Source organism: Paracoccidioides brasiliensis, assembly GCF_000150735.1.
Source record: "Paracoccidioides brasiliensis Pb18 unplaced genomic scaffold supercont2.2, whole genome shotgun sequence".
In the NCBI taxonomy this organism is placed as follows: domain Eukaryota; kingdom Fungi; phylum Ascomycota; class Eurotiomycetes; order Onygenales; family Ajellomycetaceae; genus Paracoccidioides; species Paracoccidioides brasiliensis.
This window is the reverse complement of record NW_011371359.1, coordinates 3,260,527-3,275,302: the sequence shown is the minus strand read 5'-3', so window position 1 is coordinate 3,275,302 and position 14,776 is coordinate 3,260,527. Positions and strand designations below refer to the sequence as shown.

The window sequence follows — 14,776 nt, the reverse complement described above, 5'->3', positions numbered from 1 at the left end:
CATATAATTAAAATTAAGTCAATAATTTTATGAAAAGCATAATTACCGACCAAGCAGAAATCTGGCTCAGTCAAACACGAATCCCTCAAACGGGGTGTGGGTAAACAGCCCCGTGTCCACAGGAAACGAAAATATAGATTACGATGAAGAATAGCAAAAAAGGGGTGAAGCCAACTTTAAGGGGTACAAATGTTGGGGGAATAAATTCTTCCACAAAAACATGGCAAGTCCCCTCATAGAACATATCCTCCAGACCCAATGTTCCACCAATGCCGTATTGGCCGTTTGTCCTCAAGTTCCACGCACCACCAGAGGACTTCTTTAGCTTTATCAATCTGCCCGCTTTGTTCGAAAGCTCTTGACAAAGCAAACCACGCTTCAGAACTGTCCCAAGCGCTTCCGAGTTTTGTCAAGGTGGATAAAAGACCATAAGCTCTATCGCGAGCAGCGAGCCGATCTAAAGCTTCTGGTGTGATGTCATGTGGCGAAGAGGAATCGCTGGTGACATTGGTATCGTCGTTGTGCTGTGGTTGAGGATTCGTTTTGAGCTTCGATGGGGTTGATAAAAGAGAAACACCAGGTGTATTGCTGACGTCTAGACCATTTTCAATCTTCTCTAATGGCAAGGTCTGGTCGTATATGTCAAGGAGAAGGTTGGCTAGTCCCACTGTCGCTACGAGATGATCTGGATAATACATTAAGGCATCTTCGAAATGATTGATCGCATCATAGGGCAGTGATTGTGCCTGTGCAAGATGGCCTCTTTCGGCATAGACGTCAGCCCAAAGCTCATCCGAGCTCTTCGTCCCTCCCCAACCTGCAGCAGCGAACGCTCTCGCTGAAGACTCTTGCCCTGCGACGAGCGCTTCCACAAGTCTTGTTTGCTCTGACGCCTCGTTACAAGCTTCCATCGCGTCTTCGAAAAGTCCCGCATGTCGATAGAGCCCTGCGACGAACAACCAGATTTTGATCAACAAGCCTTTTGCGTGTATCTGTGTTTGAACCTTGGAAAACCGCGTGAGGGCGCGTGTGGGAGAGCCAAAGCGACAGCTTCTCGAAAGCAGACTGTAGTGGAATTTGTTTTCAAGGGGAACAGCAACTGTGGTCTCTTTGTTGTTCTTGTTGTGATGGCCAAAGTGTGACAACGAACGTTTTGGTGTGGATGAGGGTCCATCGAGTCGAGCTAATTGAAGTGGCATGTTACGAGATGTGGGTGAGTCGCCCTCAACATGTTGTCGCTGGTGCTTCTTGACTGCAATCACATCAACAGGTGAGCGAGGTGATTTGTCCGAGCTGCGTGGGCGCGCCGTTTTCGTGCTACCGTTCCGTCGATGTAATTTATTCCGAGAAGAGTCACCTATAGCATCCGAAGGGGAACGTTCCGTTGAGACCCGTCGATCCTCATCTGTAACTTGAATTTTTGGTGCATCAGGATCCGCGGGAACTGCCGCAGGCGAAATTGATGGTACCCTTGGCGTGACGTTGCGTTCGCTCCCGGTATGGCCATCTCGCTCGTGATGTCTGATACTCTTCCTTCTACCAAAAATACTACCCCGGAGGCTCTTAATTGTTCCCGTGGAACTCTTAGGAGGGACTAGATTGTCCGACTCGTTCGTTTCGCCCTCTTTACCGGGCTCAGGATTTGTAAACAAACGCCCATAAAGACTGAGGAGTGCCTCAGCTTGATTTAGTGCGTGCTCAGGTCCGTGCATGATTTCCAGAAGAGAAAGCTGAGTAATTCGTAATTCAACAATGCTTTCCTTCTCGCGGGCTTCCATCTCGTTAGGCGCGCCTCTACCCCGCTCTATTCCAGCAGCTGAAAGCCAACGGACTGATTTTTCGCCGGGCTCTTGACATTGGCTCTGTGATGATTTTCCATTTTGTTCGTGGAGCAAATTGACACTTGGTACACTCTCGAAGGCAGCGTCACAAGCTTTGCTTGCGGCCTCGAAATCTTGTTTCGCACTCAATAGAAGTGCGAGCAAATGCCATAGTGGCACGAGATCTCGTTCTTTAGTGCTAACCCAGTGAGAATGTCTTTGTGAGTCTGCATCATCATCGGATTGCTCCGCAACTAAGGTAGTTCGAATATAATCAATCGCACTATTTATGTCCCTTGTCTCTGCAAGTAGAAGGGCAAATGCGAAAGTTGACGCTAAATTGCCTTCGGGTGACTCAGATGCTAACGACTTTTCGAAGGCTTCTAGAGCTTCGGCTTGAATGTCAGTTCGCACTTCATTAACCGGGGTCCACCTCGCCCAATTTGCAAGCCCAATTCCGATTGCTCGATATGCTATCGAAACTGTGATGGGAGACAGTGGGCGGCTACCGCAAGTCCCTGCGGTTGAACCTGGCGAAACGCGCCCGTTGGCCGCAGTGGTTGTAGGAATTATACAATGGAGATCATCCAGTAACTTTTTTAGCATATTGGTCAATTCCTTTGCTTTTTCCGCTTCTTTATAGGACCCAAAACAAGACAACATGCTAATTCCTTCAGAAAGAGTATGAGCAAAGATCTCATCATCTTCCAGCTCACCCGCAGCTTCCACAGATTTTGCCGCTCGCGCTTTCGCACTGGTGGTTAGATTGATGTATGTTTCCAAAGCCTTGATTGCAAGGTTGAACTCTGCCAGAGCTGCGTGGACATGAAAAAGGCGGCGCAGAATTAGAGTCGAATGGAAGGTCTTGGTTGCTGCTCGATATAACATCTAAGGATGGGGTTAGCATAACATAAGAGCTCGACCCCAAAACAAAAACTCACATCAAGAACATTTCGTGAAAAGGCATCTTGCCCGCCTTCGCCAAAATCATCGTCCCGCCACTCCGGTCCACAGAGGATTTCCCAATTCTGCATGACTTGCTCAACCCAGTCTTCAACTTCTTTGTTTGCTACCTCTGCCTTCGGGAACTTCGTGTTTTTAATCAAAATATTTTCACAGATCGCCTCCACGCGGCGGAGTTCCGTCGTCAGTTGGGCCCGCTTCGGACTTTCTGACGGAGAATCATATGCAACTTGTCGTAGCGTAGATGATAAAATTCCGTAGTATGCTTTCCATATCGAGGCTCGTGAGACTGAATTAGTTGGAGCTGTACCAAGGGCAGTCGATGCCTCATCACCTTGCTTTACGTTAGGGTGGGATGCCCATAGCCGAAATGCCCTCAGAGCAAACTCGACGGTATTTTCATTTGCCAGGGGTCCTTCAGCTGCGGCCTCACTCGCTATCAGTGCAGCTTTGGATAAGAGCTGTTCAGACCAGAATAGAAATTGCGGACTTGACGGAGAATTCGACACGAAAGTAGAAGCCCAAGGTAAAACCGACTTGAAGGTGCGTATCGCGTCCTCAAATCCCAAAACTAACGCCTGGGCGGCCCCTAAAATAAATTCCGTATCAGTAGAGTGGTGTAGATGTAGAGAAGAGGATACATACCCTTGATATATCCACCCTTTATAATGCAGATTTCTGTCCAGGATGATAGGGGTTGTCTATCACCGGACAGAATTTGCAGCGTCACATCGAAGTCTCTGGGGAGACGAGAGGCAGCCAGTGCGGGTTCCGATAGTGTCCAATGCAGCCAACCCAAACATATCTGTGCTTGAAAAGAATCTTGCAAAGGATTCCCCACCTCTTCCATTACAGAAAGCAAGCTCGGTATGAGGTCATGGAGTTTTGTTTCCCTGGATCCTGAACTGATGGTAGCGGTTCCAGGTCGGCTGTTCAGGAACTCTGCAACGTGGTATTCGGTACGCGCAGCTTGTACTAGACCTAGTAAAAGACGAGACTGTCAGTAATTATTTCTACTATGATTGGGATTCCCGTGGAAAAACCATACATTTCCGCTCAGGGCAATGCTTTGAAATTTTGCGAACGAGGTTTGGGAGTTCATTCCAATTGCCGTTACATCTCGCCGCATCCAAGGCCTCAAGATAGCGCCTCCTCTTGTCGGCGATTTTAGCCTAGTTACCAGAGTCAGTTCTCATTACCTATATACCTCCATTAAAGGAGTGTAGGGGCCATGTATCGAAGCTTGGCCAGCTTGGTCAGAAGGGGACGTACAGTCATGGTTTTGTGAAGTTAAGCGGATGGATGTGTCACCGCGTTCAGAAACATGGCTGGTTAAAAGGCAAAACAGACACAGTTCTTGATACAATCATAAAGCAAGCATGTGACATAGATGCAGTCAGTCACTTGGAAGATTAGCTAAAAAAAGCATTGAAATTCTTCCCCCCGAGAGGTAGTTATTGGACCTGTTGTTTGGAGTTCGCTTGGCGGCAAATAAATGAGCATTTTAGCGCCGGTAGCCGCGAGAAACAAATCTTAGCCGCCGTCTTTGTTTCCTCGACGCAAAAAGTTTCCTCGCATGAATATAAATTTTGACAAGCTTCACAGATGCCTCTTATGGCTTGCCAAGAAACGGCCCGTCGAACATAGCCTCTGGACCTGAGGTTAATCAGCCCTGATCTCTTAGGTCGTTGTGCTCTCCACAATGGCAAGTATCATTTGTCTCCGCGCCGCGACACATCGCCTGCTCACGACGCCCGTGAAGGAGCTCCCATCGATTGCAATTTACCTTGCGACTGCCTTTGCCGATTGTGGAAGCATTCTATCCACTCCTCAGACGAAGAAGAAACGTCTGGGAGAGTTTGACACTTCATTGTTGGTGCAGAAAGTAAAGGCCCGTATCACAAGTCTACTACAGGATAAAACAGTTGAAGGACGATGGACGGCAGTTGTTCTTGTGAAGGCTGTAATAGAAGCTGGACAGTGGGAGATCCTCCAGGGCTGTGAGGCCTGGGTTCGCGCTCTCCTAGCTATTCTGGGGGTGTGTACTTTATCTTTGCTTTTTTCAACCTCATCCAGGTGTTTTGTCAATCAAGTCCTCTTGCTAATTAACAAGATACAGAGACCTGATCCGTTGTCGACAAAAAAGCTCTGCCTTATTACCTTGACACGCATATTCCAACTCGCTTATCCGTACCAAACGTTGGTGAGAGAAATAACAACACCGTCATTGCCGACTTTTATCACGTCGTGTTTGAACCTGGTCTCTGTAAAACTGGCAGGTGTGCAAACGAGGCAACTGAAAAAGAATACGCCGTTGCTTGAAACCGTATTGCATGCGTTTGTCGAATTACTCCCTCGCCATCCTACCATTTTTCGCCCATTCTCTTCGCAAATCCATGGCTTAACCTTGTCCCTTATTGGGTCCTTTGCTCGTCCAGACTCATTATCAGATTCCAACGTATCTCTGGCAAAACAACTCTTCATTGCCCTACACCAATGTGCTCCAAAAAATACCGGCGGAGAAGAATGGCTTAAGGCTTGTAGATCTACGATATCCTCAATACATCAAACGAGCGATCACTTCTTTCGGGGTGTAGTAGAGCAGTGGGAATCTGTTGATGCCTCCTTACGGCAGAGCTCTAGGCCAAGGAACTATGACCTTCCGGTCGGGGATGATGGGCCAGATGCGCTGGGGCTACCTGGCTGGCATGGTATATATGCTGGAGGTGAGAGGTTAGAAAGCCTTTTGAAGCTACTCGTTGGATTCGTCTCCATGCCTACCAACTCGACCGTTTCGATGCCGATAGGTTCCATACTTGATTTGTCCAATCGCTTACTCTCTGTAACATACCCGTCGTTTGATGGCGAAGATTCCTCACAGGGTGGAACAGAATTGAACCCTGAAATTACCCGTGAAGAAAAAGAGGGCCTTTGGGCTGAACTTCCTAAACTTCACATTGCGACCATGAATCTCCTACGCGTTATTGTCGAAAGATTTGGCCTAGGGAGTGTCGCCATTGCACAGAGTTGTCTTGATCAGACTCTCTGGATGTTTGAGGTAGAAAGTAGCAACATCAACGTGCGGACAATTGCTTACCAAGTATTAAATGCTATCTTGCCCATAATTGGGCCCTCGATGACAAAGTCTGGCGTATTGTCCTTGGCATCACTTGTCCGATGTGGGTGTCAGGACGTTTTACCGTTCACAACAGACAGGGTGGTTGGCATTGGTCAACCTCTTTCTGGCAAGGCAGTCTCGAAGCCAAACCCTACGACGGGCAATGTGGACTCTTTTCTGAGTCGAAATCTCACAACCACTAATTGCACGGAACATCCTTTCCCTAATCTAAAAGCTGCCGCTGCTGATCTCCTTACGAGATTCCTTTCATTTGTGCCAACAGAACACATACCCCCAAGTCTTCGCGCAGAAATTGACCGAACAGCGATCGTAACAAATAACGAATCTTTCATGATGGCTAGTGTCCTTAATCCCGTCACAATGACGTCTAGCCGTCACAAAACACCTAGCATAATGCCGTTCCTAGCACGGAGCCACCCTGACAGGGCTGGGGTTGAAGCACTCCTAAGGCCAAGGATGCCAGTCCTGATGGGAGCCGCAATATCAAGTATAATAGACTTGGAGGACGAAGATGAATTTGAGCCGCAGCCAACGACCAAGTTCTCCACGTCGTCAAACGTGTTCCCTGAGGAACTCACTAGGCCGGTGAACAAGCGAGTTCTGGATGATGTTCAAATGGCTGATCAGCAATCTGCACTGTCATCGGAGTCGCAAGGTTCTACGACTTCACAAGCTAAACGAATTCGTGTCGAAGCGATGCAATCATTTACTCCGCCAACGCCGGCCGTCCCAGAACAACCAACAAACCTATCTGCACCTGTAGTCGAGGAGCTTTTGAGTGTTGATGAACAGAGGCCTGTCACTCCATCAATTCTTGCGAAGACCTGTCAATCCTTAACGACTGCACCGGACCGTGTAGTCATGCGAAATATTAGTTCGGATACAATGAGATCAGAGACTTCCGTCGCTTACGGAGCCGATCCCAGTGCGGTCATTGGTGTTGACGCTGGAGAAGGCGATGATGGATCTGAAGATGAAATCCCTACCCTGAACATTGAACCGGATACCGACGGGGAAGATGAGGATGTATAATTTATCTGGCTGAACCGATCAGGTCTTGGAAGCCAGGGTATTTGTCTGCAATCCACAATCAAGTCTAACCATCCATATAATATGCGATATATATAACCTGGGTGAGCGCTATACGATATCTATCTAATGTAAAATATTGTCCCTTTATCAATACCCAAATATGAAAGAAGGTCAAATACGTGCATCCCTGACATTGAGATAAATTGAGACGCCCGGCATATCCAAAACAGTCCAGGCCGCACCTCTATACGTATTTTATTTTTGTGTATTTCATCGAAATCTACAACATGTATATCCCAACATCCCACCACGTCTCGCTTCGCCACTGCTTAACCACTGCTTAACCACTGACCTTTCTAACATCACCAACTCTCACTCTCTGCTTCAAATTTCAATTTATGAATTGGGACTGACTGGAACCGGCTGGAGCAACCACGTCCCGCCCTTCGCGAAATCATCAGCTCCCAAGGGACCAAAAAAAAAAGCCCAGACTACATCAACAATAGGATTTGTTGACCAACGTAGCCTGTGTGAAGGTCGAAATGGGAGAAGTGGGACGATATACCCCGTAGTGAGGCCTTGAAGCATGATTGCCGGAGCCGGGAGGAAGAAAAAGAAGGAAAAGACTTGGAAAAAGGTTGGTTGGATCCGATGGCGTCTAAGTATCGCGATACGTGAGCATCATTCTTAGCCTGCAATATATAAAACGGGCGGGATTTTAAATCCCCAAGCCAGAATTTCGGTGCTCAGGAATATGCATAGTTATATGCAGATTCAGGGAAACCTGATCTATCTAGTAGATATAGGTGTAAATGAAACCTCATTTCCTTTCACGTAAGGTTCAAGAATATAAATTGACAGGTGGGGATACACTTGATTAAGTTTTACGATAGATGTCTTGCCTCAATACTTGCAGACTAGACAAAAAAAAAGGGCAAGGGAGTGGGAATTCCAAATGGCCATCCGTTTCCACTCCACCGCAGCATAATGATATATAGCCATCCCATTTCGCCAATATCACCTTGAGACAACCACCAAATACAAGTCCTCAATAAAACAAAAAAAAGCAAGGGGGGAGAAAGGAGAAGAGGAGGACATTGATGATAAGAGTAGCAAACCCCCCAAACACCTATTCACTTGCCGCACAACCCCTACCGGAATCATTTTACGCCTTCGGTGATCGAATTCAGTATGATTCATGCATATACAGGGAGAAAAACAGTCCACAAAAAGAGCATAAATTAGCAACCGTCAGGCAGGAGGGGAAAATATTTGGAACTAGATGATCAATCGTGATGAGGAAACACACGGGGTATTATTGGAAAGGGAAATTAAATTATAGAAAACATCAGGAGGAAGAAATCAATGGGTAGAGTTCGGAGAGAAAACAGAATGGACAACCGTCATGCCAAATCTCATCGTGGTTGTTCTAAGGTTTTAAAGAGTCTGCTCAGTCTAAGTGTATGTGCATTATCTTTTGCAGGTAGGACTGGATGTTAAAATGGCCTAAATAAAAATGGGTGTTCTTCTCCCTTTGGGGCCTTCAGGATATTGCGAGAAGATATTTTCGTCCACAAGGGTTTTATGGGCCAATCGAAATCAGCAGATTTGCAGGATATCAGTTGATAGATGAGGGAATTCTAGAGGAGTACACAACCAATAGGCAAAAGAGAGAAGAGGAAGAGTGATTAGATGTTAGAAACGGGAAATTATTAAACAATCGGTAAAAAAAGAAGAAAAAAGAAAATAAATAATAACCAATTACTATTGCTGACGGCAGCCTGACGTACCAGTCTTCGCGTAGGATGTCCTGTCTTCTCCGTGGGTAGATGTAGAATCTGTCCTATAATCTAACCCCTGCCTTACTACCGGGCTTCTTATTCCATTGTTAGTTCTCTCCAGAGGCTGATTGCTGTTTTCCAAATGATGATGGGGAGCTGTTTGGCCACTAGGTAATCTTGGGTTGTTGGTAATAGTTCCGAATGGAGACGGGACGGAAGACATGTTTTCATTGGCACTGGGTCGCCATGACGTGAATAATCTCGTATTGTTCGTAGAATTTGACCCATTAAGACAGTTGAAAAGGCTGGTGTCCGGTGACAAGGCAGGTGGGCCCGTTACAGAATTCGCTGATGGCACCGCTGGTGGCATAGACGTCGGAGCGAAAGATGCAAGACCATTTGCAAGGTGGTGCAAAGAATATGGGAAGGCCCCCATTGGCGGCTGAGGGGAAGGGTGATGATAAGCCACTGATCGTGCAGAGCTTTCTCTCAGCTCCCGCTCTCTGTTCTTTCTCGCCCATGCGGCCGGATCGTTCCGTTTGAGTCTCTCGTCGTCAAGTTCCTCCTGGACAGCCTTCTCTTCCTCTGGAGTCAACTTATCACTATCCTCACGTTGGAAGGTTTCTGTAAGAGCAATCTTCCGTATGTTTGTCGTTTCATAGAGAATCAAATCCAGAACAGAAGGGTCTTTCCCCTTAAATTCCGTGAGATCTCTTTGATGAACGACCTTCGGCTTGAAAAGGTAGTCTTTGGAAAACTTGGAAGCCCACCGTACTGGGTTCATTTTATCAACCACACGATACGAAAGTTGAGTTTTGAAAACAGCTTTGTTGTGCATAATATCCTCAAAGGTCCCGCCCGCAAGAAAGCGATATACGAATACTGGTTTACGTTGACCAAGCCTGTATGCGCGTCCAACGGCTTGCTCCTCCCAGGTAGGATTGAACTGGAAGTCGAAAATTATAACACGATTCGCTCCCGGGATATTGAGACCCAACCCTCCCGCTCTAGTTGAGATTAGGTAAACCTGTGTGTACGAACCTGAATTGAAGTTCTTTGTAGATATCTGTCGCGTTGCAATGGGAGTTTTTCCATCTAGACGGGAATAAGTTCGACCTGCCTGCCTTAAGACATGTTCGAGGTAATTAAGCGTTGGGATTGAATGTGAAAATAACAGAACTTTATCACCAACTGCGATGGATAGTTCAATGATTTTATCCGCAATCTGGGCACGATAAGACAGTTTGAGAGATTGCAAATCCAGGTCAGTGGCGAAAACCTTCTCTAAGCTCGTGAGCATTTCGGGAGAGTGGACCTGGGATATGGGGGCATCCCCTGGCATTTCACAATCAGAATCAATGGAGGCCCAATTTGACGCGGAATTTTGAACACCTTTGCTTCGATCTCGAAGCTTTTCCATAAAGCACGCCGGATGATTGCAGAGTAGAGACAAAATAGACAACCAGTCCCATAGCCTTGGATTTCCCATAGCTTCCTTATCCGATGCGAGGGCATCGATATAAGCATTGTATGCTTGCTCCTGAAAGGTAGTCAGCGGAACAGTGATTACAAACTCAACCTTGGGTGGAAGTGACCCTTTCAAGACAGAAATATCCGCCCTATTCAGTTTTGGATCAATGTCTTTCTTTAGAACTTGCAGTTTCTTCAAGGAGTTACGGCGTTCCCATTGCGAGCTGTCTGCATAAAGTCCTTCCTCAATTGGCTCAATATACTTCGCTTTGAACTGGACAAACTCCCCAAGATATCCGGGTGCAATCCAATCTATCATTGCATAGTACTCCCTTAGATTGTTGGCGAGAGGAGATCCTGTTAGCGCAATGCGGCTTTTTGATACGAACGTACCACAAGCTTCAGCAACTCCAGCTTTTCTATTTTTCAGCTTGTGAGCCTCATCCGCAACAATGATTCTTGGACCTTCAAGAAGATGTTTTCGCACTCTGCCATGAGCGTGATCGTCAAGAACAGGTGGGCGATTTTTCCTTGCTTTGTTGAGAATTAATGCTCTGAAAATGTCATAGCTCATTAGCAAAATACCACCCTCCTTATACCAAGCTGTAATCCCATCCAGCCGTTCCTCAAGTTGAAGCGTAGGTAAAATTTTTCGGAATGGTCCAAGGTTGCGACTGGTTTTAGGGTCGTCGCCGGGTGTCCACATTAGAAGCTCATCCCACCAATTTTCAATCAAAGAGGAAGGACACAAAACAAGGGTACGAGAAAGTCGGAGGCTTTCGGGAACCTGGATCCTCACTTTAGGGTCGTCTGAAGCTGCTGCGTTTGCGATAGTTATCAAAAGAGATATGCTGCTATATATCAGCTGCCATCCATTAAACAAATCCACTGGCACTTACACCTGCATAGTTTTCCCCAGTCCCATCGTGTGAGCTAAAAGACAACCCTGATGCTTTTCATCCTTAATCAACTCTCGCCACATGAATTGAATTCCGCTCAATTGATGCGGTTTTACACGAGCGCCAATGTGACTGTGAAGGTATATTACTGGATCGTCAAAGCTAACAGCCTGTCGCTCTGGATCACTGTTGCTTATACCTGTCCCCTGAAGTTTGCGGGCAAGCCTTTTCCGCTGTTGTTCCTGAAGCTCAACACGGCGCTGAGCATTTCTTTGTGTGTCCATCGCCTCCTGGCTCTCTTTGACTGCTCTTTTTCGCCTTTTATGTGGAGTATGGTGTTCCTCAGGTTCTGAGGTGGGAGAATGCTCTTCAAAATCCAAATTCCCACTTTGCTCATCTGCGGATAGCTTGGAGAAAGTGAGGCGTTCAGATCCAACTTCTTTGGTTGAGGATATGGGAGGCGGTTGCCCAGGTGACTCCTTTGTTACCTCGTCCTTCTTATCTAGAAGCGTCTTCAGAGCCTCACAAAGAAGAGGGTGGAAAACACCAAAACTGGTCTGGTCGTTAAGAGTGTTCCCAATACATGTTTTTGGAATCCCTCGCATGGCCAATACCATTTTACATTCATGCCAAGCAACATAGAGCACAGCAGCCCTCAAGTATAGGGCGTGTTTTTGACTAGTTTGTAGAGGGTGCTGTTTTGAGAGTATTCCACGCAACACTCTCTGGAGACATTTTCTCGCTCGTCCAAAGTTAGTAGACCTGATTAACTCATATAATTCACGATGCTCCTCCAGAGGAATTGCCCAGACTAGTTTCCTCAACAGAAGACCACGATCATGCCGCTTCTCTACCACTGACCAATCTGTCTCTGCTATTTCTTCAATATCCGGAGAGGCCGGAAGCCGTAAGCTAGAAGTGTTTTCCTTTTTCTTTCCAATCCGAGTGAATTCGCTAAGTAGCTGCGATCGTGGAGAAGGTGAGAGCTTGGTGTTAATATCATTAACAGGGTTAACAGGGTTTAGTGGAGGTGTGTGGACCTCGAAATTGGGTTCCGATGCTTCATCAGAGCTCTTAGTCAGATCCACTACCTCAATAGGGCTTGTGGGGCGTTGTTGTTGCATTTGGCGCAATTGCGCGGGTGAAGTCAAAGTTGTTAAACGATTCGGTTCAGGAGAACGTTGGTGAAGAATCTTGGATTCTGGAAGGGAAGGGATTTTCTGACGTCTTTTTCGAAAAGTCTTGGGGGATATAATGTCATCCTCAGTCTCTGACACCTTTCCTGAGATTTGAGTGGCGATATCATCAACTGAGACAATGAAATCATTAATGTTGTCGACAGTTTCGTCCTCCCACTCTGAGCTCAACCACTCCTCATCCTCAGGAATGCAGGGCTTCGGAAGCTTCCCTGTCTTTGGAGAAAAAGGTGGTGGTTTTGGAGGACATGAATCAAGTTCCAAAATCGATATTTTCCATTTTTCAACTTCCCTATTGAAAACAGTTTCTTCCATGGAGTGACACTGCTGCTGTACATCGTGTGCTTTTGACCACGGTGTGTCTTTTATTGCCTTTCGAAGTGATTTCAAACGGCTTTCTAAATGGGCAATTGCCTTCCCTGCAGATTTAACATCGCTATGTTTTGAATTCCGTTGTCTGGAAGACAGCCAGAGTTGTTGTGCTTTTGTTTGTTGAATTGGAAGCTTATGATTGTGCCACTTTTGTGAAAAAGAATCAATGCAACCATCGATTATACTGTCAATTTCTGCAATAGACAGCTTTTTCATCTCTTTCTTTGAGGCGTCTATCTCCTTTTTTTCAAGTTCTATTTCCCTCCAGGTCTCAGAATCATAGCCATTTTCAGAATCTGATTCGCCATATAATGGCAAGCCTTGATCCTCACTAGCTGGGTACTTTGCGAGCAGATAATCCAATTCATCCCGTCCCTGGTTGAGTTGTGGCCAAGAAATTATGTCCTCCTTTGTGACTTTAACGGCCCCTTCATTCTGTGAGAATAGCGTGAAATATTGAGGTTCACCCTTAGGTATGATTTTGGCGCTATATGGAAATCTGGCAACGGCATCATTTCCGTCTTTAGTTTCTACTGCACGGGGTTCTTCTAGAAAGTAGTGCTGAACACGTTTATTCACAAAACGCTTCTGTCCAATTGGACATTTTGCCCCTTCAAGTACAAACGATTCGTCATCGCTATCTTCCATGTCATTGTAGAAGACGTCAGAGAGAGTTACCTTTTTTGGTCCAATATACTGGCAAGGCTGCTTGAATCCAGGTTTCTCCTGCCGGGCGCCTGGACCAGAGGTCGTTGGTTTGCTGAGCGACAACTTGCGACGTTTACTGCCGCTACTATCAATAATATAATGTTCGTTCGGGCGAACCTTTGACGAAGAACTACCAGTGGGTAAAATGACCTCAAACTCACGTTGCTCCTCTGAAGTGTCATTCCTTTCCCGGACCCGAGCATTCGCATTGCCATGCGTTGAAGTTTTAGGGATAGCTGAAGGAGTATGGACCGGCGAAGGAAAGTTCAGCGGCACACTTGGGCTCTCCAGCGGCAAGACGAATCCGAGAGCATTCTGGGGTGTAGTTGCCGTAAGATGAGGATCGCCAACGCGAAATGGCTGAATGTGTTCAGCGTACCTTCGTGATCGCTGTTGCAAATATTGAACTGCCCGGAATATCGTAGAGCGCTGTCCAAGCGACCTCAACCCCAGATCTTGCGCCAGGGTCGCTTTATCTACCTCTGTCAATAGAACTTCTCCAGTAACATCATTCTCTCTGAGGGTAGCTTCGAGAGTTTTGGGATCTGGGCGAGGGAGTGAAGGACGAGCCCACGGTGCAGATGAATGACAGAGGTAATTAATAACTTGATCAATTGACCACTCAAAGGGATCATCATCTTCGAAAACTTCCATGGCGCGCTATTGCTCAGGATATCAGTGTTGAATCAACAAGAAATATTGAGAAGAAAAATCGAAAAGCTGGGCAAATGGAGGAAGAGAAGTTAAACAGTAAACTAACTCCTAGCGGAAAGAAAAAAGGAGTAAAAGAAGAAAAATAATAACAAAGAAGTATTATCCCATAAGAAGTAAAACCAATACAAGCTTTGGTTAAGCTGTATCAGAATGCAAGGAGAAGAAACCACATAGCAGCAAAAAGAAAGTGATAGAATGAAGCTCAAGACAAGGGCACACATTCTTAGGTAGTCAAGCGCTCAGAGCACAAGCCAACAATCAAGGTATCTTACTTCAAAAGAATGTCAGGAGTGAGTCAGGCAGTTAAAGGGACATTCACTCCATGGATGAACAGCAGCTAGCAACTAAGCCAAGCTAGTTGCCTTCAGTACTCTGTGATAGTTGGCAGTTGAGTTGATGCGGTTGAATGTTGAAGCCCGAGGTGTGGTAGTTTCTACAGCAGGAGTTAAACGTTTGGGAAAACAACTGTGGGCGGTGACGAGGAAAGTGGCAGGGGAATGTAGTGGGCAGAATACTGCTGCTCTGATTGGTCACACAATTTCCAACTAACTACTAACTAATTATAACTAGTTAGTTAGTTAGCTAACTATTAGTTAACTGTTAATATCCATTATCAGATCCTGGATGCCCCGCGATCCAGGGTAGATATCCAATCCCCACGTTCTGCTCCCTGCACTACAGA

General features: G+C 46.3%; 3 protein-coding genes across 3 annotated transcripts; 1 reads left to right on the top strand and 2 right to left on the bottom strand.

The window, feature by feature from the left end:
• Positions 1 to 233: 233 nt before the first annotated feature.
• Positions 234 to 4,061, bottom strand: PADG_02221 (uncharacterized protein; the record flags this gene model as incomplete). The annotated part of the gene is made up of 5 exons (XM_010759439.1): positions 234 to 2,708; positions 2,762 to 3,372; positions 3,429 to 3,764; positions 3,832 to 3,955; positions 4,056 to 4,061. The coding sequence occupies 5 exons, from the start codon at positions 4,059 to 4,061 to the stop codon at positions 234 to 236; spliced, it is 3,552 nt and encodes a 1,183-aa protein (XP_010757741.1).
• A 424-nt stretch (positions 4,062 to 4,485) lies between these two features.
• On the top strand, positions 4,486 to 6,954 carry PADG_02220 (uncharacterized protein; the record flags this gene model as incomplete). Its single annotated transcript, XM_010758957.1, has 2 exons — positions 4,486 to 4,821; positions 4,903 to 6,954. 2 exons carry the CDS (start codon positions 4,486 to 4,488, stop codon positions 6,952 to 6,954), a joined length of 2,388 nt encoding a protein of 795 aa, XP_010757259.1.
• Positions 6,955 to 8,718: 1,764 nt separating this feature from the next.
• Positions 8,719 to 14,034, bottom strand: PADG_02219 (uncharacterized protein; the record flags this gene model as incomplete). The annotated part of the gene is made up of 2 exons (XM_010758956.1): positions 8,719 to 11,056; positions 11,105 to 14,034. The coding sequence occupies 2 exons, from the start codon at positions 14,032 to 14,034 to the stop codon at positions 8,719 to 8,721; spliced, it is 5,268 nt and encodes a 1,755-aa protein (XP_010757258.1).
• Positions 14,035 to 14,776: the final 742 nt, after the last annotated feature.